Raw genomic sequence first — 26,564 nt, 5'->3', positions numbered from 1 at the left:
TTTTTCTGAAATTTTTCAGATTTTTTTTCAGACTTGTTTTTTTTTAAATTTGTCATACTTTTTCTGACATTTTTCCAACTTCTTTTTTTGACATTTTTCAAACTTTTTTTCTGAAATTTTTCAGACTTTTTCTGAAATTTTTCTGAAATTTTTTTGGGTTAGGGTTAGTTTTAATAACCCTCACAGGTACTGCATTTAGCATAAAAAATATGCTCAAATCATAACATGGCAAACTGCAGCCCAACAGGCAACAACAGCTGTCAGTGTGTGTGTGCTGACTTGACTCAGAGGTCAAGGGACCCCTTTGAAAAAGGCCATGACAGTTTGTCCTCGCCAAAATTTTGCATAAGTTTGGAGCGTTATTTAACCTCCTTCATGACCAGCTAGTCTGACATGGTTGGTACCGATGGATTCATCAGGTTTTATAGTTTCATATGATACCAGTATCTTCACTCTAGGTTCGATCGATTGCAATAATGCGTTTAAGAAATTAGTGGCTTTAAAACAAATTAGCGCGTATTATTGCGTTAACTTTGACAGCCCTACCAAAAACACTTAAAATACAGGCTTATATGATGTGTATTAAATCCTTGGATTTCTCTTAAATTGAGGTAGATAAGTATTTAAATAATAACACATATGGATATTATTTGAGAATTTACAGAAGTGTGAATACAGTAGGGTTAAAGTAGAGTTCACTCTAGCTTTAAAAACTTTACGTTATTTGCGTTATTATCGCGTTAACGTTGACAGCCCGAAATTAAAAATAAAAAATTATTGCACAAAAAATGCTGTTGCAAAGCCTCCCTGTTTTTGAGGTCTCAAGGTTGGCAGGTACGGCTGGATGATCACCTGTTGTACACAAATAAATCTCATCCAGCAAGTTTATTTCCTGTCGTCAAAGTAAAGCTGTCAGCATCTATAATCAGGGACTAAAATATACAAACATCTTTGAGGATGTTCTTTACTGCGATCACGGAGATGTCAGAGCTGCAGACAGACACTGAAGCACCAGACTGTAACGTCTCTACCGGAGCATCGTGAATCTCACAGGTCACCGTCGCTGCATGTTCAGGTGTCGTCGGAGCTGACGAGGCGGCGGTGTAAAACCTGCGGAGGGGAAACGTGTTGCCGTCTGGCAGCAGATGAATATTCATACGAATCTGCTGTCAGCGCTGCCAGTCGCTGTACAACAAAGCTACAGGGACAGGATGTGACAGGCAGCGTCTCACCGCCGAGTCCCTCGACCACAGTTTGTCCTCCTAATCCCGACATTTACCGCCGAGAGCAACCTGTCACACTCAGACCTCCATGACCTCTCTCTCTCTCTCTCTCTCTCTCTCTCTCTCTCAGGTAAGAAAAGCAGAGCGGTAGATAAAGAAGACGGCAACACTAAACTATGAAAATCAAACTACTGTATGACGTTAAAGATTCATGACATTCATAGGCAAGATTATCTGAAAGGAAGGCACACAATTTAGTTTAACAGCAAATAGCATTATGATAATGAGGAGTCTCATTCCATCAGTTTGGGTAAATATCTCTGAATCATAATGTCAAACATCTCTTCATCACAATCTGGACTTTATCATTCAATATATATATTATTTCTTTAATTCTTGGGGATCAAATCTGTTCTCATTACGGCTCCACCTGTCTGTCAAACTGCACCAGCGTTCGGTTTAATTTCATGCTGTCCATCATTCACTGAGAGTAGGTGGCACTTTTGTCAAAACGGTGGAAATCCTATTTCTGAAAACAAAAACTCTTCACACGTCTGTCAGAGCAGACAACACGACAAAAAGAGCTTTCACTGACGGATACGGAGGATTTTATATATAATTCATAGTTGAATAATAGCACATATACACACAGAGCCAGATGAGGTCCAACAGTCCGTCTCACTCACCTTGATTTTGACCATCATGGAGTCGATGGCGGTGTCCAGCTCCTGGATCTGTTTGCTCATCTCCTGTTTGCCCTCCTTCAGCCCGGCCACCACCTCGTTGAAGCGGTCCATCCTCTTCTTCAGGTTACGCACCTTCACCAACCCGTCGATGCTAAAACACATAGAAACAAGTTTTACATTTAAACTGTTTTAAATTCCATTAAGTTGGGGTAATATATTTTAAAAAGTAAGGCAGCAGAGGCAGAGAGTTTTAATATGGGTCAAGATACCAAAACACTGGGTCCTACACTGGGAGGAAGAAGAGAACAGGAAAGAAGAAGAGGAGAGAAGAAGAAGAAGAAGAAGAAGAAGAAGTAGAAAAGGAAGAAGAAGAAGAAGAGACAAAAGACGAAGAAGAGACAGAAGAAGAAGAAGTAGAAGATGAAGATGAACAAGAAGAAAGAGTAGACGAAGAAGAAGAAGAACAACAACAACAAGGTGTAGACGACGAAGAAGAACACAAAGACGAAGACGAAGAAGTAAAAGTAGAAGAAGAACAAGAAGAAAGAGTAGAGGAAGAAGAACGAAGAAGAAGGAGGAGACAAGGAAGAGGAGGAGGAGGAGGAGGACGAAGAGGAGGAGCAGGAGGAAGAGGAGGAGGAGAGGAGGAGCAGGAGGAGGAGAAGAGGAGGAGGACACCCACCGAGGCTTGTGCTTCCTCCTGCAGAGCCACATCCGAACCGTCTTCTGCATCATGATACAGGCGCTGGTCCGATACAGAATCTTGTTCTTCACTGAAAGAGACAGAAAGAACGGAGGTAAAGAAAAGACCTAATGGGACAGGTTACGATAGAAGAGAACTAGTTTGTACAACGTGATATGACATGTTTGATATCGTCACCGTTAGTGTTTAATGACGTCGGTGCCGTCACCTGATCGTCATGTTAAAAAAGGTCATCATAGCTTTTGTTAACAAAATGAACAGTGATGTACGTAAGAGGAAACCAGGACATTGATCCTCAAGAGGCCCAACCTCTACTCGAGCTCCTGAGGCCAGAGGAGACACCAGAAGCACTCCGGTTATCACTCTTTTTCACCAGCTATCGACACTTTACAGAAACAAATTGGTCTCGTGGGGAAAAGGCTCGACACCCTCCTGTGAGCTCCTTCTTAGCCTCATCGCTCCAGAAGGGGGCGCCAGTTTCTGTCTCCAAGTAAAAAAGAAATTAATAACTACTCAGAATAACTTCATCATTATAAAATATGTCCTGTCATCCTCCTTGATGTTCTCCATTCTTAATGTAATTTGATTTGCTTCCATACTCGGTGGTGAATGGTTTACATTCTGTCTGGTATATTTGCAGAATTTCTGATTTTCTTGACGCATTATGTGTGGTTCTTGTGCAGAATAGATGTTTTTATCCGTCGTGCCAATGAAGCAAGTTTGAATTGAACTGAAGTTCAATGTTCAACGTCGGAAGAAATAAAGTCTGGAAAAAATTCTGAAAAAAAATGTCGGAAGAAAAAATGTCTGACAAAAAAGTCTGAAAGATGTAAAAAAAAAATGTCGGAAGAAATAAAGTCGGAAAAAAATTCTGAAAAAAAAAGTCGGAAAAATGTCAAAAAAAATGTCGGAAGAGATAGAGTCAGAAAAAATGCTGAAAAAAAATGTCGGAAGAAAAAATGTCTGACAATAAGGTCTGAAAAAAAAGTCTGAAAGATGTCAAAAAAAAAATGTCGGAAGAAATAAAGTCTGAAAAAAAAAATGTCGGAAGAAAAAATGTCTGACAAAAAAGTCTGAAAGATGTAAAAAAAAAATGTCGGAAGAAATAAAGTCGGAAAAAATTCTGAAAAAAAAAGTCAGAAAAATGTCAGAAAAAATGTCAGAAGAAAAAAAGTCTAAAAAAAAAGTCTGGAAAAAAAAGTCGGAAAAATGTCAAAAAAAATGTCGGAAGAAATAAAGTCTGGAAAAAATTCTGAAAAAAAATGTCGGAAGAAAAAATGTCTGACAAAAAAGTCTGAAAGATGTAAAAAAAAAATGTTGGAAGAATTAAAGTCGGAAAAAATTCTGAAAAAAAAAGTCAGAAAAATGTCAGAAAAAATGTCGGAAGAGAAAAAGTCAGAAAAATTCTGAAAAAAAATGTCGGAAGAAAAAATGTCTGGCAATAAAGTCTGAAAAAAAAGTCTGAAAGATGTCAAAAAAAATGTCGGAAGAAAAAAAGTCTAAAAAAAAAGTCTGAAAAAAAAGTCTGAAAAAAAAGTCTGAAAAATGTCAAAAAAAATGTCGGAAGAAATAAAGAATGAAAAAATTCTGAAAAGAAATGTCGGAAGAAAAAAAGTCTGACAAAAAAGTCTGAAAAATGTCAAAAAAATGACGGAAGAAAAAATGTCTGCGTGATTCTTGTGCAGTATGGATGTTTTTATCCGTCATGCCAATGAAGCAAGTTTGAATTGAACTGAATTGAGGAATTTAGAGAGAGAGAGAGAGAGTGATAATAAAAAAGAAGAGCTGGAGAGCCGGAGAGGTGACGGGTGAAAGATTAATAGAGACGGAGATCGATAACATCGCCACTTTGCTGCCAAATTCATTTCATCTTGTTGTGGCCTCAGAATATTTAACGTCCACGCCATCAATAACTGACTTTGCATTTACTGAACACAGACTGGTGGTACTTTATAAATCCAATGAGGATCATCTAACTGCTGCTGTAACATTATAAGACACATTCATACATTCATTTAACGGGATATGATGATATGCTCTGGCAACACTTGCTTCTGCTCAGTTGCTGCTGATGAAGCTCATTTTGATCGATAAAGAGAACAAAGAGAGAGAGATGGAGTGACGTGACGAGGAAGAGAAAAGGATTGATATATTGGTAGAGATATGAAGAGATTAATAGAGAAAGACAGAATTAGAGTTAGAAGTGTTATGATGGCAGAGCGCTGTGACTGACGTGAACTCTCCTCAGACTGCAGTGATAAACACAAGACATGCCACTCCTCCAGGAGCTCAAGCCCACGTTATTAAGAGCAGCTCCGCTCGGCGCCGAGGGTTTGTTTTCACGGTTTGCACTGTGCTCCGTCCACAAGGCCCCCCCGGGGATTTCTGTGAGCCATCTGTGCATAATGATCCATCTCTTGTTTGCATGATCGGATCTCCAAAAAAAATGTCTGGGAAGGATAAGTAGTAAATGTAGTGAAAGTGACGACAGAGAGGAGCGACAGGCAGCAAACAGTCACTGTGTATAAACCATAGACTGTATATAAGAGGTAGGGCTGACAAACGCCACTCATTTACTTTAACGCATTAATTGTGATTTTACGGTTGTAGCGGCTCAGTTTTAAAGCTAGAGTGAAGATACTGGTATCATATGAAACTACAAAACCTGATGAATCCATCGGTACCAACCATGTCTGAAAAATTCTGAAAAAAAATGTCGGAAGAAAAAATGTCTGGAAAAAAAGGATGAAAAATGTTTGAAAAAAGTCTGAAAAATTAATGTCCAAAAGAAAGGCAGAAGAAAAGTCCGACACTGGCATCGTATAAAACTATAAAACCTGATGAATCCATCGGTACCAACCATGTCAGACTAGCTTGTCATGAAGGAGGTTAAATAACGCTTCAAAGATACGCTAAATTTTGGCGAGGAAAAACTGTCATGTCCATGTTCATAGGGGTCCCTTGACCTCTGACCTCCAGATCAGTGAATGTAAATGGGTTCTTTGGGTACCCACGAGTCTCCCCTTTACAGACATGCCCACTTTATGATAATCACATGCAGTTTGGGGCAAGTCATAGTCAAGTCAGCACACTGACACACTGACAGCTGTTGTTGCCTGTTGGGCTGCAGTTTGCCATGTTATGATTGGAGCATATTGTTTTATGCTAAATGCAGTACCTGTGAGGGTTTCTGGATCAATATCTGTCATTGTTTTGTGTTGTTAATTTATTTATAATAATAAATATATACATACATTTTGCATAAAATTTTTTTACTTTGCCCCGTCACATCTACTGCTTACGTTTGATGACGGACAGAGCGCCCCACTGGCACTTCTTCCAGCGGCTGTGGATGAGCCACGTGTTGACCTTCTTCACCAGCTCCGCCAGGTGGTCCGGGTCCGACTTCATGATCTGGTCGAACTCTGCAAACTGAAACAGAAGAGAGAGAGGTACGTAGTCAGAGCAGTAAAACAACCCGTTAGTCTTCTACGACCTGAGAAACACTGAGAGACGTTAATAAAACACCAGATGGATGAAGTTTACTGAAGTATCTTAAAGCCCATTAGGACTATCTGAGAAGGAATCGTTTTAGATTCAATAACATAGATGGAGAAAGTGTTTGCTGACTTTGTAAAAAGCGACTGCCTTACAGCAGAGCGATAGCTCCACTAACGTCCACTAACGTCCACTCAATGCAGCTAATTGTAATTACATAAACGAGCTTTATCTCCTGAACGGGAGGTAAATCTCAGCTCTTCTCTCTCGGACCAGATGGACAGACTCAACCTCACACAAACTGATCTAGATTCTGATTTATTCTTTATTGTCCTCTATAGAGGAAATCACAGTCTGTACACAATCAAACACGAAACACAACACGGTGTAAAGCAACAACAACACAACTCCGTTACAGGCTGGTTAAGGCAGTAAACTCCCCCCAAGGTCAGGGATCAATGAGGGCTGCAGGTTGGGAGCGGAGGGAGGCCAATTATTTTAGGAGACATGTTGGTGAATTTCAGGAGCTTGTTTCTTTTGGTGAGGGTGTGTTGAAATAGCAGGTAGCGCAGTACCAGAGGATGGGTTCAATAATAATAATAATAATAATAATAATAAAATATATAATATTAATATACTGTGTGTTTTACGTATTTTAGAATAAGCTAATTTGGTTTTGGCTAGATTTTTTCTTTTTTTTAAAAGTGACATACGACGGCATATTAGGGCCACTATAGGTTAAAAAAAAAATGTAAATTAAAAAAAAATTAAGGAGCCGGGGTAGAGGGGAGGGTTAATATTCCAAGAAAAAATGCACAATTTCCAAAATTAAAGTTGTAAATTTACAAGAAAAAAATTGGATATTCTCTGAGATTATAGCGGTACATTTACGAAAAAAAAGTCACAAATTCACAGGAAACAAAATTAATACATTTATGAGGAAAAACTCAGATTTTATGAGAAAAATAATGTGGATATTCTCTGAGATTAAAGTGGTAAATTTACGAGAAAAAAATTTAATATTTTCTAAGATTATAAAATAATAAATTTGCCAGAACAAACTCAGACATTTTCTGAGATTAAAATCACAGATTTACAAGAAAAAATTCACAAATTAAAAAAAAAAAAAAAAAAACTTTTCTCTGAGATTAAAAAGTCATACATTTGCAAGAAACCGTGGTAACGCCAGCCGCTGTCTTGAATTTCGTTGTGCCTAAAGTAGTGTTCTTATGGTAAGGACGGCGTCGGTGGTGTGACGAGGTTGATCCGACCTTGCAAAGTGAAGTGATCTTGAACAATTTGTTTTAGAGATTATTTCTCGAAAATGTATTACTTCAAAATCTCAGAGAATATCCACGATTTTTTCTTGTAAAATATTTTTTTTTCTTGTAAATTTATGAGTTTTTCTTGTATATTTACCACTTTCATCTCAGAGAATATCCATGTTTTTTCTAGTAAAATCAGAGTTTTTTTCTTGTAAATGTATCACTTCAAAATTTCAGCATATTCAAGGTTTATTCTCGTACATTTTCCAATTTAATCTCAAAGAATATCCATGTTTTTCTGGTAAATTCTGTGGGGTTTTTTCTCGTAAATTTATGACTTAAATCTCAGAAAATATCCAAGTTTTTTCTAATAAAATAAGTTTTTTTCTCGTAAATGTATGACTTTTTTCTCATATATTTGTGACTTTTTCTTGTAAATTTACCTCTTTAATCACAAATAATATCCATGTTTTTTCTTGTAAAATCTGAGTTATGTTTCTCATAAATTTATGACTTTTTTTCTTATAAATTTTTGACTTTTTTTCTTGTAAATTTGTGACTTCTACTCATAAATTCATGACTTTAATCTCAGAGAATATCCATCTATCCATTTTTCTCTGAATATTAGCCCCCTCCCAGGCTTCGTAAGGCTTCTGATACGCCGTCGTAGACAGCCGTATAAGATACCTAAACACATAAAAATCAAGGTTCCTCATCACACTGATGTAAAAATCCTATAAACCCTACAGTAAACAGTCCAGCTCACTGATTTGCAACACAACCAGAGACTGTAAATCAGGAGGATAGATGCATCTATCCACACTAGCCGTGAAGCAAAACCTCCGGTGGTTTCCTCAACGTCTATCATCATACTGCCAAACCCCCGTTCCTACTGTCAAAGCATTACAGATTAATATCTGCAGGCTGTGAAAATCCATTCCATATTTCACTCACCGTGGCCAAAGGCATGAACGTATATATTTTATTTCTATTTGAGCTCTTCAGTTTTCTCTTCGTCAGTCATGCATCTTTTATAACAACAAAGTCAGATTTAATAGCGGCGCTGCTGAATGCTTTCTAACACTTACTACACTTGATTTAAAAGTCTGCTGAGAGCTACTCTGAGGCGGTGCAGCTGATATTTGTTGTGTTGTGATCCTCTGTAAACCTCTGACTGCAGAACCTTGAGAGTCTGCCGCTGCTGAGTTCACATTATTATTTCCTTCATGTGTCCTTATTGTCAGTTTACCCAGTTTGGTTTCTTCACACCACCACGTTCGCGTAGAGAGCCTCCAACCATCGGTGGCTCCTCGCCGGCTAAAACACTTATTTTACAAGTAGCATGTGACGTCTATCCTGGAGGTACATCGCCGCCTCCCGGAGCAAACATCACATCCCCGATGCTTCCTCAGGGACGTGACGAGTAATGAAAGCATCCGAGTTCAGCCTACAGAGGACGTTAGTATTAATTCATTCCTGGGAGTTAAATCTACAGTGTCACAGTTACAGTTTGTCCTGCACACTGTGTACTCAGGTCCTCTGCAACAAATGCACGCACTTCCACAAATCACCCCTCCACTCCCTGGAAACCAACATGTCTAACCCAAATGTGATGAATTATTCATCTGGTGGAGGAATAAAAACCCATCTGTTGGCTCTGGTTCTGCTCTCACCTCACCTCAGCAGCCAAAATGACTAATGTGCTCTCCCTCTGAATCTATTGTTTTTCTGTTGGGGGGAACAATACCATTATTAGCTCGTGCGAGGAGGGAATAGAGCAGGTTTTCATAAAGGTCTCACCTTCCCGGGCCGGAAAAACACTCTGGTCAGGCCGAACTTGTAGTCGTTTTCATTCAGTCCCAGAGCTTTGAATAAAGCCTGCAAACACAAACACGTAGAAACATCAATAAATATGGAAATGTGGCTGTATTGAGATGATAACAAAAGGCTGGGATCGGAGCCGGCGACGTGGGGGGGGCTCGGAGGACTGACCTTGCAGAAGAGGCGCGGGTCGAGGCGGCAGAGTTTGGGAGGCATGTACTGCTTGTACATGTTGTAGAGTTCATGGAAGGGAGCCCTGGAGGGGAAGCCGCCCTGCATCAGGTCCAACACCGACACCATACCTACCGGGGACAGGAAGGAGAATCTCATCGGACAGGAAGTTCAAGTTAAGTTCAAGTTCCTTATATTGGCCCCTTTTCTGTTAGTTAACATGGTGAGGTGTTTAGTGGGCGGAGCCAGCTAACATCGTGACGTCATCATGACGTCGACACTAAAAGGGTCTATCGGGTTTAAAGTATCAAAAACTCTCAAGTACCAAAAGCTGACATCTGGTCAGATTCATAATCTGGTTTATTTATTCTTTGAGCAGTTAGTTCCTGATTTAAATCAAAGTTTTGCCAGCTGTGTTCTGAGTCCAGGTTGTCGTCCGACTGATTGGTTTTATACAGACTTTCATTAGTTTTGCAGGAATTTGGTCATAATTTTGGTCATAATCCAGGTTTGACCTGATGATGGCGCTAGATGAAAAGTCAGAGGATCACCAAAGTTATTACAATGAAGGGGAACATGAATGTCTGAACCAGCGCCACCATCCGGACTATTGGCACACAAAGACAGTTGAGGAAGTTTAGCAAAGTACTGGACCTACTGTATGTGCAAAGTTAATTTTCATGCATTGGAAGGCAGATTTCCTAAGAATAAGAATAATAATATTGACAAAAATAAGAGCAGAGCAGCCCCTAAAAACCAGGAGATCTCTCTCCAAGCAGTGACAGCATTAGGTAATAAAGTTATAAAAACAGAATTATATGGATGTGTACTGAAGTGGAAAGAAGATAATGGATAGAATATTTACAGGTAGATTATTCCAGCTTTAAATATAAAAGCTTTCTTAGCTATTGACTTATGGTACGTGTCCACAGGGGCATTTTCTATCGCGAGGAGACGCGACGCTTCCCAGCATTGGACGCTTGATAGGTGGTCACTAGGACAGACTGTCCCCACTTGATTGGACGAACGCTTTCCCGCCGTTGGCTGCTGCTCCCAGCTTTCAAACCGGAACCAGTCTGGAGGCTCGTTTGGAAACTTTCTTCTCTTATTTCACGTAAATAGTTCACTGAAATGTGTTTCTGAAAACATTTGAGGCGAGAAATAATCCATGCAGCTGATGAATCTGTCTTTAATTTGGATCAACAACGTTTATTTTAAAAGATCCCCGGGAGTTTGGAGAGGCGGCGAGTCGCGTCGGACGCCCGTGATTTGCATAAAGTAGATGAGCCCTCAACTTTATGCAAATGAGGAGCGGGCGTCGTGACGCTCCGTTTCTTGAATCGCGACGCCACGCTACCAGAATGCATTGTGCGCGGCTGCTTACATAGACAATGAATGGGGAGCGTGGAAAGCATGGAGGCTGTGAACACGTACCATTAGCGACATGTCCAATAATGCTCCTTGTAAAAAGACCTTTTAAACAACTAAATCAAAACACATTTTAAAAGTTGAGTCATGTTCGGCTGCGAGCTAATCAGCATCTTTCGCCACCTCTGTGTTCTCTACTTCGTACGCTGAACTTTGTGACCCCCGCTCCCCTTCTTTCCTCCGTGTTTATGTTGCTGTTCCCCCTTGATATATTAAATGAATCTGTATGTACAGACGCCCCCCATATTCCCCCGTTTGAAGCATTGTTCCTCGTCCTGCTCTGGAAGCTGATATCAAAGGGCTCATTCTCAGACCTCTTTCCGCTGCAGACAGATGCTGCTAATTGGCATTCAGTGTAAACAAAACAACACTTTGCAGCAGAGTTTGTAGCTGTCAACAAGTCAATCCTCCGCACCAACAATAAGTACATTCATGTAACGGGAGAGACTTCAGACTTTAGGGCCAAAGTATACCGGAGCACATGGATCTAATGTCGGGTAAAACACGACACTAGAATCAGGCTGATTCTGGGTCGACATTCTTTGATATTCAACTTGTTATGAGTTCATAGATATCGTAAAATCACGATACATAGGTGAATTTTCATCCAACCCCTTCTGTATATGAGATGCCGATTCTGTGTGGAGGAAAGGTGGAAAGTGCAGTACAGCTTTCTCAGTGTCACACCTGTGATAACACAGCGTTCCTCTTGTGTATTCAGATAAAGCTGAACACTAATTGCAGCCCGCGAGCTGCACAGAACTCATATCAGACCTCTCGTTGTAATCGCTGTACAGTTTCCCCAAAAGGATACCGTTATCTTTGTGTCACCTTTACTAGAGACATCGTCCTCAACTATTACATCAAGGCAACTTACAAAAGTGTGTGCGTTCACCTTGGAGCACAACATGATGCTTCTTTAACTCGATCCAAAGTGGAACCAGAGTTCCTGAATGTTTTATCCCGGTGTTAGTCTCCCTCCACTGGTTCCCCGTAAAAATCACTCACCGGTTATTAAGTCCTACTTCTAACTTACCAGGTGTTACACAGCTGCAATATGTCACTAATTTAATTAAAGCCTCTAAGCCTGACTGTGCTCTGGTCAGAGGATCCAGCCCTGGGGAACTGAAGCCATTATCTATGCTCTCTCTTCAAAGCCACCAGACTCCATTCACAGAAACAGTCATTTTACCTCTCAGAACACCGGAGTAGCTGGTCGGCCGCTGCCTCCATCGGTTAGTTTGTTAGTGTTATTGTGTGACTTTGGTGAATCTGAACTAACTCTTTAAAACAGTGGTTCTCAACCGGGGGTCCTTGATTGAGTTCTACAGGGTCTATTTTATAGTAATATAGTATAATATGGAGTAGTTTCACTTTTTAATTCACTATAGAAGTGAGTCAAATGTGAGTAAAGGTCCTGACACACCAAGCCGACGGACAGTTTGGGGACATCGGTGAGTGTCTGTCGGTCTAGTTTTTGCGGCGTGTCCCGCATCGTCGCCTCTAGTCTGTCTGTGTCGGAGGTTTTTAAGTCCGATTCAGCATGTTGAATCGGCGGCGGAGCTCGTCGGTGAGAGAAATCCCTCTGATTGAGTGATTGAGTTCAGACGTCATCGGGGAAGCGGTTGTAGCAACTCTCAATCATGGCGACAGAAGCGTTGTGTGTGATGTTGGCGGTCTTGTGTTGCGAAAAGAAAAAGAAAAGAAAGAAAAAGCAGTTGTGGACGCGCTCCTTGGAGGCACAGAGAGGACGGGACCGGCTGTCCATACTTCAGTCAGTTTGGTTGTCCCACCTGACGGCAGCAAACTCGCCATCCCTCCTCCTTTTCGCCATGTTTGTTTATTACCAAGTGACCTGACTGCGACTGCGCACTGGAAACAGCACCTGATTGGTCAACGCAAAGGAACACGTCGTTGGAGATGTCACACTAGGCGTGTTGACACGAAAAATTCTGACAGGCTAGACTTTTCCTCTGGGTGTCGTGGGGCGTCGCAGACGTGGCGTCGGTTGTCATGTACTATGACACACCACACAAGGTAAGAGGATCGATTTTCGCATACGACACTCATTTATCGTTCCCGATCCCCTACGACGGCCGTGTCGGGCTTTAATCGGGCTGATATCGTGGAGTCTGAAACGGGCATTAGTCATCGGAAAAAAAGGTCGTTGACGAACATATTTCGTCATAGTTTTCGTTAACGAAATAAACACTAGACAGCGAGGTAAAGTGGTGAAAATATTCTAAATATAGCGTACACTTAAACTGGTATTGATGTTTTTAGGTGTCTAAAATCTGTCCACAGCAGTACGTCGCTTTGCTCCCGTCCTGGTAACTCCATCTACTGTAGTAATACACTGACTATAGAGAAGAACTTCATACAACCACACTGAGAAACACCTGAATTATCCCTTTAAGGACAGAAGTTCTCAGTAGACGCGTTCTTTATGTGAACCTGACATACTGCAGAATCCTGGATCTTATTATTGCTTTAATAACTGAATCAGGAAAAAACGAGTAGCGAGTACGCTGCAGGAGGAGACAGTTTAAAGTCTATTCAAAGTAAATTAAAGTTACTCCCACTAAAGGCTCCGAGGAAATCTCTTTACACAATTATTCTCCATATGGAGGAGGAAACTTTTCTTTACTGGGAATAAAAGAAAGATGAGTGTTCATACAAATATCCCTTCTGGATAGCAGCATAAGTGTATTATTTTGTATCTTTAATAATAGTTTTTTTTTGTAGGATTAGGCTTTTTGGTTGCTGTACATCCCCATTTTGAACCCGGCAGTGTCATGTTGGTACTCCCCCGTCTAATCCAAACTATCGACGCTTCGATTCCCAGTCCAATAAAAGTGATAAAGAGCTTGGCGGGGTGCCGTATCTGAGCAGGGCATCGTTGAGTTTGTGTGGATGGAAGCAGAATCGGACTCTCTGAGGATATTAAACCCGAGCTCATCATTTCTTTTCTTCTAAATCTGAGGTGAGGGATGGAGGGGGGGGTGTCACTGGATGTTTGATTTGGGGGAAAGTTTAAGAAAATGGTTTTGAAGTCACAAAGCAGCATCACAAGACAGAAATCTGGATCTACGACACAGGACACAGGACACAGGAAATAACGGCAGCCAAGGACTTTAGAAAAGGACGAACATGTTATCTAAGGGATGTCACGATACCATACTTTAAGTAGACGATACCAACACCTGTGAAACTCCACGATTCTCGACACCCAATCTGATACCACGGTAAAAAACTGCACTAAAACAACAAGGCAAACGTGAGCATCACATACCCCCGCTCACTGCTTGACCACTAGTAAAGTAGGGCCAAAGGTTTTGCCCTTTAGGAACAAATGGAATTATTCTATTGAGCACAATCTATCTTGTAATTAGCTCACCATCCTCAGGATGAAGTCAGTAGAAGACAAGAGTTAGAGTTCTACTCCAGAAACGAAATAGAAGTCGAAGAAAATCACAGTTTTTGGCCAAAATCGCAAACATTTTGGGAACCCTGGACTTCTAACCCCCAAAAGGCACAACTAGACCAGACTGCCAACCTGCACACCAAATCTGAAGTTCCTACGTTAAATAGTTTCAGAGTTCTACTCCGGAAACGAAAGTGTGACACGCGAACGGACGGAAGGACTGACGGAAGGACTGACGGAAGGACTGACGGAAGGACTGACGGAAGGACGGACGGAAGGACTAATGGAAGGACCCTACGGAAGGACGGACGGAAGGACTGACTGACGGAAGGACGGACGGAAGGACGGAAGGAAGGACTGACGGACAGAAGGACGAAAGGACGGACGGACGAAAAGACGGACTGATGGAAGGACTGACAGAAGGACAGACTGACAGAAGGACGGAAGGAAGGACAGACTGACAGAAGGACGGAAAGACGGACTGACGGAAGGACGGACGGAAGGAAGGACGGACAGACGGACGGAAGGATGGACGGAAGGGAAGACGGACGGAAGGACGGACGGCATTATTCTATAGCTATTACATTGTGTAATCAACATTTACTGAATAATGGTAAGTTAAAGAAAAGCACTTTTCAACAGCGTTTCTTAGAAACCGACGAGGTGAACTTCAGTTCTTCAGAGTTTGTTTTTGTTGGTTGTAAATGTTTTGGATGGTGAGTCACTGCAGAGGTGTTCTGTCCCTCTGTTTGTCCTTGGTCGGTTCTTTATCTCTCTCTATTTATTGTTCTACTGTTTATTTTGCGGAGGTGAAGACGCTGAGCTGAAGACTTGTATTTTACTAAATAACAGTTTGTTTGGGTGGAAGGAACAAGAAGAGACAGGATGTACTGGATGAGACGGATGGAGCTCGGTGGTCGTATATCCAAGCTAAAAAACTAAAACTGAAATAAATTTACATTTATTTTTATTAGTTTTTTTTAATCAGACGACCAGATATCGTTTCAGTTTAGTTTCTCTTAAAGGATTTTTGGACCGGACGTCACAACATCCGGGTGAAAGATCAGCCAGACAAAACAAAGCGACTGTGAGGGACTTACGGTGCTGGAAATCCATCTATGTTTGTTTTGATTGTGTTTAGTTTAGTCAGCGAGGTTTTTGCTGCTAAATTACCGCAACTACATCATCATCATCATCGTCATCATCGTAGTCATCGCAGTACGCAGGTTTTGTTTGCCTAGTAACGGCAGGCGCACCAGGAGCGCAACCTCCAAAGCACCTTTGATAAAAGGATGAAAGCAGCACGGCTGGTGTTTTCCTCACGTTTTAAGATGCAATATGTGAACGGCCCTGAAAGAACTCTTAGTCAGTAACGTCACACACACACGCACACGCACACTCACACACACACACACACACACACACACACACACACACACACACACACACACACACACACACACGCACACACACACACACACAACATGTCGTCGGAATAAGCCGGGGAGGAACAACCTTAAAAACATCTGGAACAACTAACTTATTCAGAAACGTATTAGACTGTAATTCATTCATATGGTGATTATGGTGCGTTCAAGCTCTACTCAGTAAATCAAGTACGAGGCAGTGGGAAATTAAACGCTATCATGATGCGTTCAAATGTAATCTTCTAAAATGTAGTTTTTGGCGAGAAACTTGAATGAATCCAGATGTTTGAAGATGTTTTCACAGCAATATAAAATAGACAATAGATAGATATTAACTTTGTTACACTAAAGGTCAGCTTATAATATAGAACTAGAACTACTAATGCCAAGGTTTTTTTAATCAAAGCATGTAAATATTTAAATAAAAATGCAATATTTTATTTCCTAATCATTTGAATTGTGTGTTTTTATGCAAATAGCCACTACAGATGACAATAACAATATAATAGAATAACATTTAGAGGTTTTGACGGTTGGAATTTAGCACAACATGGAAGTGAAAGCAGCGCTATGTTGTATTTAAATGAGAAATTGCATTAAAAATATTTTGTCTCTTAAAATCAATGAATAATCGTGATCTCAATATGTATCAAAATAAATCTGAATTATCATTTTGGCTGTAATCGTGCAGCCGCAGGAGAAGGTATGTTGTTTTACCACGTAATTTGAGAAATATAAAGAATAACATCATAAAACTAGAATACACTTTATTATATGATTAATTATCCACAATCCAGGGAATCTCAGGAACTCTATGAACCCTAGATCTAAACAGAAAGTCCCACTGACCGGAGCACTGCAGCTGGGAGAGAATCTGAGCTCCTTCAAACTGGTGGCTGACCATCTTCAGGTTTGGTTTGATGCAGCGGATGAAGCTGGAGCCCTGCAGGAGAGAGAGAGAGAGAGAAACAGCAATCATTACAGTAACAGCAGAACCAAATCAGGAATTCATGACATCCATCTCAGTGTGAGTCAGGAACATGATGCTCTGAGCGTCTCGGGGAGGAGAGAAACAGAAACTCATCTTTACTGCAGCTGTAACATGAAATCATCAGGAGGAAACACTGACCGTGCCGCGGAGCTTCTCCAGGAGGAGATTCAGCTGGGTCTGCACAAAGAAGAAGAAGAAGAAGAAGAAGAGACGTTTATGTTTCTGTGTGATCAAATCAAAGGTAGACTTTATGAAAACCTCAACAGGCCGAGACAAAGAATCACATTGACATCTGGTTAATGTAGTTTACATCCAACAAGACACAGCTGTATCTCATATAACACATACTGTGTACCAAAACCAAAAGAAAAGCACCAGTTATAACATTATACACGCTTCTATATAACTATTAATATATGTTTATGTACAAAATAATAATAAATACATTGCACACCAAATAGCAAAAGGAAGAAAAAGAAATGCAAACACTTTGAAGTTTATCCTGAAGAAGAGAGAGAGAGACTTTCTACAATTATTTGGCAAATTTAAAGGTGCTCTGTGGAGGTTTTGACCTCCAGTGGCGGTCGGGATCCCACCTCAGCCGGCGCGCCCCGGCCCTCACTTTCATTGCGCCACAGGGTTTTGCTTGCACCCTCTGACTCGCACGTACGTTAAGACTCCTTGGTCCGTGTTTCAAGACGGGTCGGGTGGGTTGCCGACATCGCTGCAGACCCATGGCGCCTTTTAGGTGGGCCGAGCCCTGCCCTGGGGGCACGACGCGGTTGGGGCACACTGAGGACAGTCCGCCCTGGTGACACTTTGTCCACGGCCCCGGGAAGCACCTGCCTTTCCGAGCCGACCTAGAGCCGGTGGCGGCGCGTCGCCTCGTATGCGGGACTCCCCAGCCTGCCGTGTGTCGCTCACACCCTCCAGCTGGCTGTTAGCGAGGGTCTTTTGGCACAGAGAAGTACTCGTATCGGTACTCGGTATCGGCGAGTACCCAAATGTAAGTACTTGTACTCGGTCTGACAAAAAGTGGTATCGGTGCATCCCTAGTTAAAACGGTTAAGTCAGGGTTGAAATCTCCTGATCTGTAATGATACAACACTTCACTGGCAGTCAGGGACACCAACAGTCTCCTGTACGACGGTCCTCTCTGCACGGACAGTCCCAGACTTTCAATGTGTTGTTATTATATTACTGTCTTCAACAAGAGGAAACCATTAATCTGAGACGGTTCGGAGCTGAAGACGCTGTTGAGTGGACGAGAGAAGAAGAGTCCGTGATAAAGCCTCTCAGTTCAGTATGCATTAACAGGAAACCTCCGAGTCTGCAGGCTGTCGAGGGTCAAGAAGGATTAATTCTTTCTATTTGATGTGACTCACAGTGAACACCAGCAGGGCAGCGCTGCTGATAAGCACAGCGTTTAGAAATGTGCATCATCGACATCTTTGTTCAACGGCTGAACTGCGAGTAGTCCGTTTTCTCCAGCTTTGCGGCCCAGTCGGGCGGTGCTTCTGCTTCTGATAAGGTTTCCTCTTTGTTTTAATGGAAGAACATTAAAAACGTACAGCGTTTTCATTTCATCATATTTCTTTTCACGTCATGAATTATTTTAAAGTATGAATTATAAACTAAACAAAGAGTGTTACAAAAGAAATGCTTCATTCATCAAACTATTTTATTATTGATGAATCATTAATATTCCAACAATAACTTTCTCCAGTCTATAACTTCTCATTACTCGTCGTGTTGGTGATGAATTATTCAAGCTCATTCTAAAGCCAACGTTGTCACGTGACCGTGGACGTGAAGAGCATCTGCGTTCTGTGAATGTAAATATATGTTGACGTTAATTAATGTGAACTAATTAGGGTCAATAATGGAACGAGAGGAGAGCGTGCGGTAAAGCCGAACAAACGGCGATCAAACAGTGACAGGTTGTAGAGAGGACATGGCGGCGGCGGCTGCTAGCAGCGATTAGCATAACAGCCGTGTTCTCATTCGTCCACTAACGGCTGAATAATCTGACTTCATCATCATATCTGAGTCCTTTTGGTTGATGTTCTAACAACAGTAACGTCCAATCAAAGAGCAGACAGAGGCGGTTTGGCTTCGAGAACTTGCAATTTTGCAAATTTCCTCCCGGCGTCACAATTCTCCCTCATTTCTTCCGATTTATGGTAAATTTTCACACTTTTTTCTTTCTCCTTTTCCTTATCTCCACCTGTTTCTGGAACGGTGCAGCATCTAAAGGCTCTACCGTTCCCACCCGGACGACAATAGAGCTACACACACTGTCGTTTCCCGGCAGAAGAGAACAGTCTATGCTTGTGACTCATGTTTGAGCTGCGCTCGCCGCAGCGTGCAGCACACAGCGCCCAAAGTTGGGCTTTGCTTGACGTGGCAAAATGCCATTGTGGCGCAGCACCAGCCGTTGGAAATAATGTGTTTCAGAGCGCAGTGTGCCGTCGTCAAAGGGCCAAAGGTTTAACCCTTTAGGAACTAATAGAATTAGTCTATTGAGCACAATCTAGCTTGTTATTATCAAAACATTTAGGGCACCCTGGACTTCTAACCCCCAAAAGGCACAACTAGACCACACTGTCACCATCATACCAAATTTGAAGTTCCTAAATTAAATTATTTCCAAGTTCTGTTCCGGAAACGAGGACGGACGGACAACTACGTTATCGCTGCGGTATAACAATGAATAAAAACTGATGAATATTAGTTTATACCAGAGATTCATACAAGTTCACGCCGGGGGGGGACGAATTATTCTCTATTCTTTCCTGAGAATTAAAGGTCAAATTAAAACATGTTGTTGGTGTGTACTTATTATTTTCACTCTTTAAAAGTCACCAGAAGGCAGGAGACAAAGTCTCTGAAGCTCAAATCTTTCTGGTGGAGGACGTTCAGACCCCCGACTTTGGTTCTGAAATCCTTCCTATATTTAAGGTGTCAAGGTTGGCGAGTGGTGTTTTCATCCGTCCTGCTCATGTGCTGCAGATTAACGACAGACAGTGTGACCTGTTGAGGATCAGAATGGACCCCGCGGTGCTCAGCTAGGAACAGGATCCACATTCAGGCTAAAGAAGGTTATTTATGAGTCGTGTCTGGATGAGCCTTTGGAATAGGACACACTTGTTCTGATGTCTTCAGTCCCCGTTATTGGGACGAAGCTACGTTGTCTGGTTATAATGAAAACCTACATGTCCCTCCACCACGCCTCGCGATTCGTCTCCGTCGCCGCAGCCTCTTCCCGTCACCTCGACCAGCAACTCAGATTTATCGCTGCTCATTTTCCCCCCGCGGATCCTCCTCTACACCTATTGACCTTTAATCAGAGCCGGGATAGAGAGAGAGGCGACCCGGAGGCCAGAGCCGGCGGGATGATGAGGCTTTAGGAAAACACTACAGGTAACAGAGCTCACAGGTAATAAGAACTCAATCTACTCCGCTCCAAATCCCCCCTGAGACCGGCTGAGACCGGCTCCACGCTGCAATCCTCCACAATAACAGCAGGATGCTTTCAGGTGACTTTCTAAAACAGACACACATTTAAAGATTTGAACTGAGTGTTTGTTTGTTGTTTGGCATCAGTTTCAGTTTCAGTCTGTTTATTAATGAACTTCTGGCTTGATTATTATGATCTACGATAAAGGGCATTGCAAGAGTCCAACTCCACTTTTGCTAGTTAAACGGCGCAAAATCTGAGCGCAAAGTGAGGCGCACGGTGCAGAGGGGTCGTATTTAGTCTCTTCATTAATCACAGGTGTGTTTTGGGCGTAACAGGAAGTAAACCAATCAGAGTGTCATCTCACATTCCCTTTAGAAGACAGGTGCGCCTGCACGTTGGCGCATTGCTATATAAAAGGCGGATTCTTAAAATTGGAGAAGCGAGCGGTTTTCTGCTGAGGAAACGGATCTGATCGTGCGTGAAGTGAAAGTGCCGGTGGACCGTCTGCCTTCGCCGTCTCCCGATCAAATGACCCGATAACCTATTTAACCGGTGCAGTTGGCACGGGGGTGAAAAGGGAATTATAAGATAATAGCACTAGGCTAAATATGATAAACATGTATTGAGAGAGAGAAATCCTTAACGCACTGGCGTACAGCTGAGTACTGGCGGAGAGGAGGTGCGTAACGCGCGGATCCATCAACCTCAAAACGGCGCCGTTTAGAGGGAGAGGGCCCGCAAACTTGCACACACAGAGGGATGATGGGAGGAGACGCCACAGAGGCGCGTGACCACCGTGATCTCTCTGGTCAAGGTGGTCACACTGAGAGCGCAGCAGGTTGATCAATACAGAACGCCTGAGAGCCTTACGTTATTATATTTATTATATTCTGAATTGTCATCTGACGCCTGAATTTAGTGTTTTCCTGAACATAAATAAAAACATTGTTCTCTCGCCGACACTGTTTTTAACTGAAGAGGAGGAGCGCGTGAACGCGTGTTGTGAACCTGCCTGTAGACTCATCTTACTATCTGAATAATGGAGCCTTTAAATAGCAGGAAAATGCTGCACCAGACTTTAGACCAGGTTGTTGTTGGTCAGTCGCCTTCTGCTGCCTCCAGATAGCAACGCGCCAACAAAGTGCCTGACCACACTTCATTTTAAGACCAACACGCCCATGGGTGCACAGATGGGCACAAGTATATTTGGTACTTACACAACGTGGGCGCTGGGCGTGAAAATGAGAACTGCGTCGGTCTGAAACGAGCAATGACAGTTGTGCTGTGTGCCGCTTTGCGCCGGGTGTAAGATACCACTATATACCCTCCTCCTCCTCACATTTCTTCCTCCTTCTCTTCCCCTACATGTCTCTCCTACTTACAGTCTAATATACATAACAAACAATAACCTTAAGGACATAGTTGAGAACCCTCTCCCTGGATTAAAACCCAATGCAGTGTTTATATAAATGGAAGATTGACTGACTTCAAAGTGCAGGATCTAACACCTCGGTGATGGACAGCGTCTGTACAGTCTCAGCGACGTATCGCACATATAAATCACGTCTCCGTACGCATGAGAAGGATCAAATATGTGTGTGCTTCAAAGCCCTCAGTGTTCCTGTGAATACCATCAAACATCCCCCCCGCTGCCTGTACTGTCCACCACGCTGCTCTCTGATAACACCGCCGGCCATCACTCCCTCGGGTTAAGGGCTTCTTTCCCCCTCTGTTTTCAGGAGACATGATCGAGTGGAGCCGAGCGCTGTGGGTTTTTGTTTTTTTCGCCGTTGGTCAGGTGACACATTAGAGCACATATCAAGGTGAGATGCTGAGCTGGATGAGTCACAGTGGAGGTAGAAGAAAGCTCCGTAACAACAAAGAAGAAGAAGAAGAAGCTGCTCTCTGTTGTCTGATGTCTGAATGTACTCTGGAACATTTCACAGAGAGGAGTTCACCTTCTGTACCGACGGAGACACTCTTTGTGTTCCTCTGAGAGGAAGTTACAGACGATTTCTGGAGTTCTGAGTCTAATACCGATATCAGTATTCATCATAGTTGTTTTTGATAAGGATATGAATTTGGTTAGATTTTTAGACTCCCCATCTTTAAAGGGATAGTTCTGTCTGTCAAAACATTAATTAACCTTATTAAAGGCTTTAATTAAAGGAAGTGCTTCAGACCTTCAGATCTCATCTCATCGCAATACCGCTCAGCTTCGTTAACTTAATTTAATACCTTATTGGTAGTTCAAAATGTACGATCTGTGAAAACATACCAGAATGTCGTCTCATCTATTTTTAATTGTGCAAATATGCAAGAAAAACAAAACTCAAGGGACCAAAACTAAACTACAGGACATAAAATCTGCATTCTGCAGTGAGAGATCTACTGAACGTACTCGTGCCAGAAGTGTCCTGATGACACCAACTGATCAAGGATCAATGATTTATGGAGGCTTAGAAACGCTTCGCGCAGCATCTTTTACATGCGGGCCTGGTTCTGACCTTCGTTCAGGATATAGATCTGACACGCTGGTTCTAATGGTCAGGATGAAGCTGTCAGGGTTCACCTTAACAAAGGTCCCAGGAGAACAACTTAAAGGGAGAGTTTGGTTGTATGAGCTACTTCTCCATAGTCAGTGTGTTACCTACAGTAAACGGGATTTAGTAGAAACAGACAGGAGTACCAGCACAGGAGCAAAGAAATGTAGAGCTGTGAATTTATAGAATTGATATCAGTTTAGAAGCCGTTAGAATCTGTTATCGATGCTCTCTCTTCAAAGCCACCAGACTCCATTTACAAAAACAGTAATTTTACCTCTCAGAACACGGGAGTTACTGGTCTACCGTGTCATGTGCACTCCATGTATTTTCTAGTTTCAGGTAAACACATTAAAACTCACCCTGAACTTGTTGCCGACGCTGATGAAGCTGAGTTTTCCCGCCTTCTGCTTCATGTCTTTGCTGTTGTTGGAGTTCTCGAAGAGTTCGCGGACGAAGCGGTCCTTGGACTCGCTGACCAGACACTCCAGAGACATGTGCAGGGCGTCGTTGTTCTTCTCCACAAACTTGGTCTGAAGAGAGAGACATTTTTTCAAGCAGACTTAGGAACATGTTTACAAACGCCGGGGATGTCTTATGGCCGGTTCAGACTTCACAATATCAGCCCGATTACAACCCGACACGGCCGTCCTAGTGTGTCGGCTCGGATCGGGAAAGGACAATGAATTTCGTGCGTGACAATCGATCATTTTATCTCGTGTAGTGTGTCATAGTATCATGGCACAACGTCCCGACAGAAAGTCTAGCATATTTGATTATTTTTTTCCCACGCCGTGTTCCGTCATCGCCGTGATCTCACAACAATAAACGATGACGAAGCGAAAGAGGAACGATGTTGCTGTGAGGTGGAATCGTGAAACAGAGGAAAGATTTGTGGAGCTAACGTCATGGCAACAACATCCCCGCCTTTCCTCGAGAGACGACCACGACAGGGTGAAGAAAGAAAAAAAAGCTGGCGTGAAATAGCAGAGGCACTTCAACAACCTGGTGAGGAAGCTACTGCCGTTAGCGTCACGCTTCTTTCCTGAGGACATCAGTCGTGAAAGACGACCAGCGATGATTGGCCGGGGACCGACGTCTAGTCTGTTATGTCTCGCACACAAGTCACGACAAGAATTTATGACTCTCAGTCGCCTAATCTGACATAGCGACCATCATAACCCACAAAAACATTGTGTAGTCTGAACCAGGCACTATACGGCTCACTTGAAGGCCTCTGTTTCAGCCTCACCAATTTAAAAACCCTACTACCTCTGCTCACTGTACAGGTGAAGCATATCAGCATATACAAGATATATAAAACATGCAGTCTCGTTTATATGAGACAACAGGGTTTCCATCTGATTTTGGGGTTAATCTAAACTGTACTATCTGGTGGATGGTCTCTTCCGTTGGTCAGGAGTGTTTTCTAACGTCCGGCGGTCGAAGAAAAATAAATAAATAATTCCGTGTGACATTAATTTCAAAGATGGCTGTGTGTGTGTTTTGCGGACGCACCGTCTCGTAGCACACGGCTCCTGCAAAGTGTCTGATAATAAATCCTTCATCATCCCTCACGTTCCTGTGGACGGTCAGCTTAGACTTCCTGGGTACCTGAGGGACACACACACACACACAGAGTCAATCACACACACAAGAAAACACTTAGACTCAGCAGACTTCCTGCATCATATTTCTCATTTACGATGACGTGCTAATTCCCGGCCCTGTCAATCACTCTGGGCTGGAAATGAAGATTAGGAGTCGGTGTTCAGTAATTTGACTGTCAGCTACACGGCGTCACTCTGAGGCTGAACATCGGCCTGAATGTGAGACGTCCCTGATTATAAAACCTAATCCACCTTCTGGAACATTTGTTTTATAGATTAAAAACTTGTCCAATAAAACAACATGGAGAGAATGTATTGTTACTTTTATAGGAAAAATACGGGGATAGAAACTGTATGAACTAAAAACAAAGATGGTGACGGCCAAAAACCAAGATGGCGACGGCTGAAACCAAGATGGCGATGGCCAAAAACCAAGATGGTGACGGCCAAAAACCAAGATGGCGATGGAGATGGCGACATCCAAAAACCAAGATGGTGATGGCCAAAAACCAAGATGGCGATGGAGATGGCGACGTCCAAAAACCAAGATGGCGACGTCCAAAAACCAAGATGGTGATGGCCAAAAACCAAGATGGAGATGGCCAAAAACCAAGATGGAGATGGCGATGTCCAAAAACCAAGATGGTGACGGCCAAAAACCAAGATGGCGATGGAGATGGCGACGTCCAAAAACCAAGATGGCGACGTCCAAAAACCAAGATGGTGATGGCCAAAAACCAAGATGGCGATGGAGATGGCGACATCCAAAAACCAAGATGGCGACGTCCAAAAACCAAGATGGTGATGGCCAAAAACCAAGATGGAGATGGCCAAAAACCAAGATGGAGATGGCGATGTCCAAAAACCAAGATGGCGCCGGCCAAAAACCAAGATGGTGACGGCCAAAAACCAAGATGGCGATGGAGATGGCGACGACCAAAAACCAAGATGGCGATGTCCAAAAACCAAGATGGTGATGGAGATGGCGATGTCCAAAAACCAAGATGGCGACGGCCAAAAACCAACATGGCGACGGTCAAAAACAAAGATGGCGACAGCCAAAGCTTAGCACAAAGACTGAAAGCAGGGAGAAGCAGCTAAGTTATTGAAGGATATTATTTAGTATTTAGATGGAAATAAATACATAATTTGAGGATCTTATTACTAAATTGAGAGAATGAAATAAGTTTATTCGGCACACAACAATTCTAAGGAACTATTTATACGTGTCAGACAGAAAAGATAACTCTACGCCAAATGTGATGTAGGATACTGAACATGAATGAAAAGTTAATATAAGGTCTATGGAATGAGGCATCCTGTATAAATACACACGTTTAGATGTATTTTAAATGTCTGTGCAAATGAGTTATTGTGTTTTCCATTACAATGGTCACATTTAACAATTCAATTTGAAAAAAATAGTGTTGTCTTTGCATCGTTATAATATAACAGAGAGAACTGTCCTTTTCTGCCTCATCTTTTATTGATGTTCAACTCTAGTGTCTTCTCAGGAGAATATAAACTGTAAACATTTTAACAATGCTATTTTTCTTTGTAAGCTGATCTGTTGTTTGTAATGCCTGCAGTCTCTCTCTCTCTCTCTCTCTCTCTCTCTCTCAGGAGGAGTTAAATTAGTTTAGGGTGCCAAAATCTAGTCTGTCTCTAACTTCTCTTGTGAACTTTGAAGAGTCACTCACGGTGAGGCGGAAGTGGCCCTTGTGTTTGTTGTGAACGGTGTCGGTAAAGTGCTGGTCGCTGGGTTGAGGTAGTCGGTTCTCTTCGTCCAGGATGTCCAGGATGCCGACCATCTTCGCCTCCACCAGGTCTGTGGAGAAAGCACGAGAAGCATGAGAAAAGCTGCACCGATCAACGCTTCGGATCACCTGAGGCCAACCGGGCAACAAGACCAATTAAATTAAGGAGGGGTGATGGAGACGATTCAAAAATCCCATTAAAGTTAATTCGAATGGGAAGAGACGTGGAGATCATAACAGTTTCTCCTTGACCTGATCTGACTCAGAAGGTGATGCAGGAGCTAATTGTGATTATTATTATTATTATTATAATATCAGTACAGTATATTACACTTGGAAGGTGCAAAAAGTGGTTTATGATTTCAGAAAAAGTCATTTCAAAGTCCAGCATTTCTGGTATAAAAACTCTATGACCCTGTTAATTCATCTTTAAGGAAACTAACTAAAATGTGCAAGAGTCAAGTCCCAAGTTCAGACAGCTATGTGTGCAATACAGAAGCAGGAGTAATACAAACTGGGAAGTAAATCTCAAGCCTTGGCCACGAAGTCCAGCT

General features: G+C 42.4%; 1 protein-coding gene across 1 annotated transcript in view; it reads right to left on the bottom strand.

Annotated features, from left to right (window-relative positions):
• Positions 1 to 26,564, bottom strand: part of myo6a (myosin VIa) — a 135,665-nt gene that overhangs the window by 32,247 nt on the left and 76,854 nt on the right. Inside the window, exons 16-25 of the mRNA XM_037750206.1 lie at positions 25,954 to 26,081; positions 24,162 to 24,257; positions 23,006 to 23,176; positions 16,776 to 16,814; positions 16,496 to 16,589; positions 9,368 to 9,498; positions 9,176 to 9,253; positions 5,915 to 6,044; positions 2,592 to 2,682; positions 1,910 to 2,060 (exon numbers count right to left, since the gene is read on the bottom strand). Coding sequence (XP_037606134.1) covers positions 1,910 to 2,060; positions 2,592 to 2,682; positions 5,915 to 6,044; positions 9,176 to 9,253; positions 9,368 to 9,498; positions 16,496 to 16,589; positions 16,776 to 16,814; positions 23,006 to 23,176; positions 24,162 to 24,257; positions 25,954 to 26,081 — 1,109 coding nt within the window. The remainder of the gene's footprint in view (positions 1 to 1,909; positions 2,061 to 2,591; positions 2,683 to 5,914; positions 6,045 to 9,175; positions 9,254 to 9,367; positions 9,499 to 16,495; positions 16,590 to 16,775; positions 16,815 to 23,005; positions 23,177 to 24,161; positions 24,258 to 25,953; positions 26,082 to 26,564) is intronic.

Source organism: Sebastes umbrosus, chromosome 18 (genome assembly GCF_015220745.1).
Source record: "Sebastes umbrosus isolate fSebUmb1 chromosome 18, fSebUmb1.pri, whole genome shotgun sequence".
In the NCBI taxonomy this organism is placed as follows: domain Eukaryota; kingdom Metazoa; phylum Chordata; class Actinopteri; order Perciformes; family Sebastidae; genus Sebastes; species Sebastes umbrosus.
The sequence above is the reverse complement of the archived record's forward strand: the minus strand, read 5'-3'. Positions and strand labels throughout refer to the sequence as shown.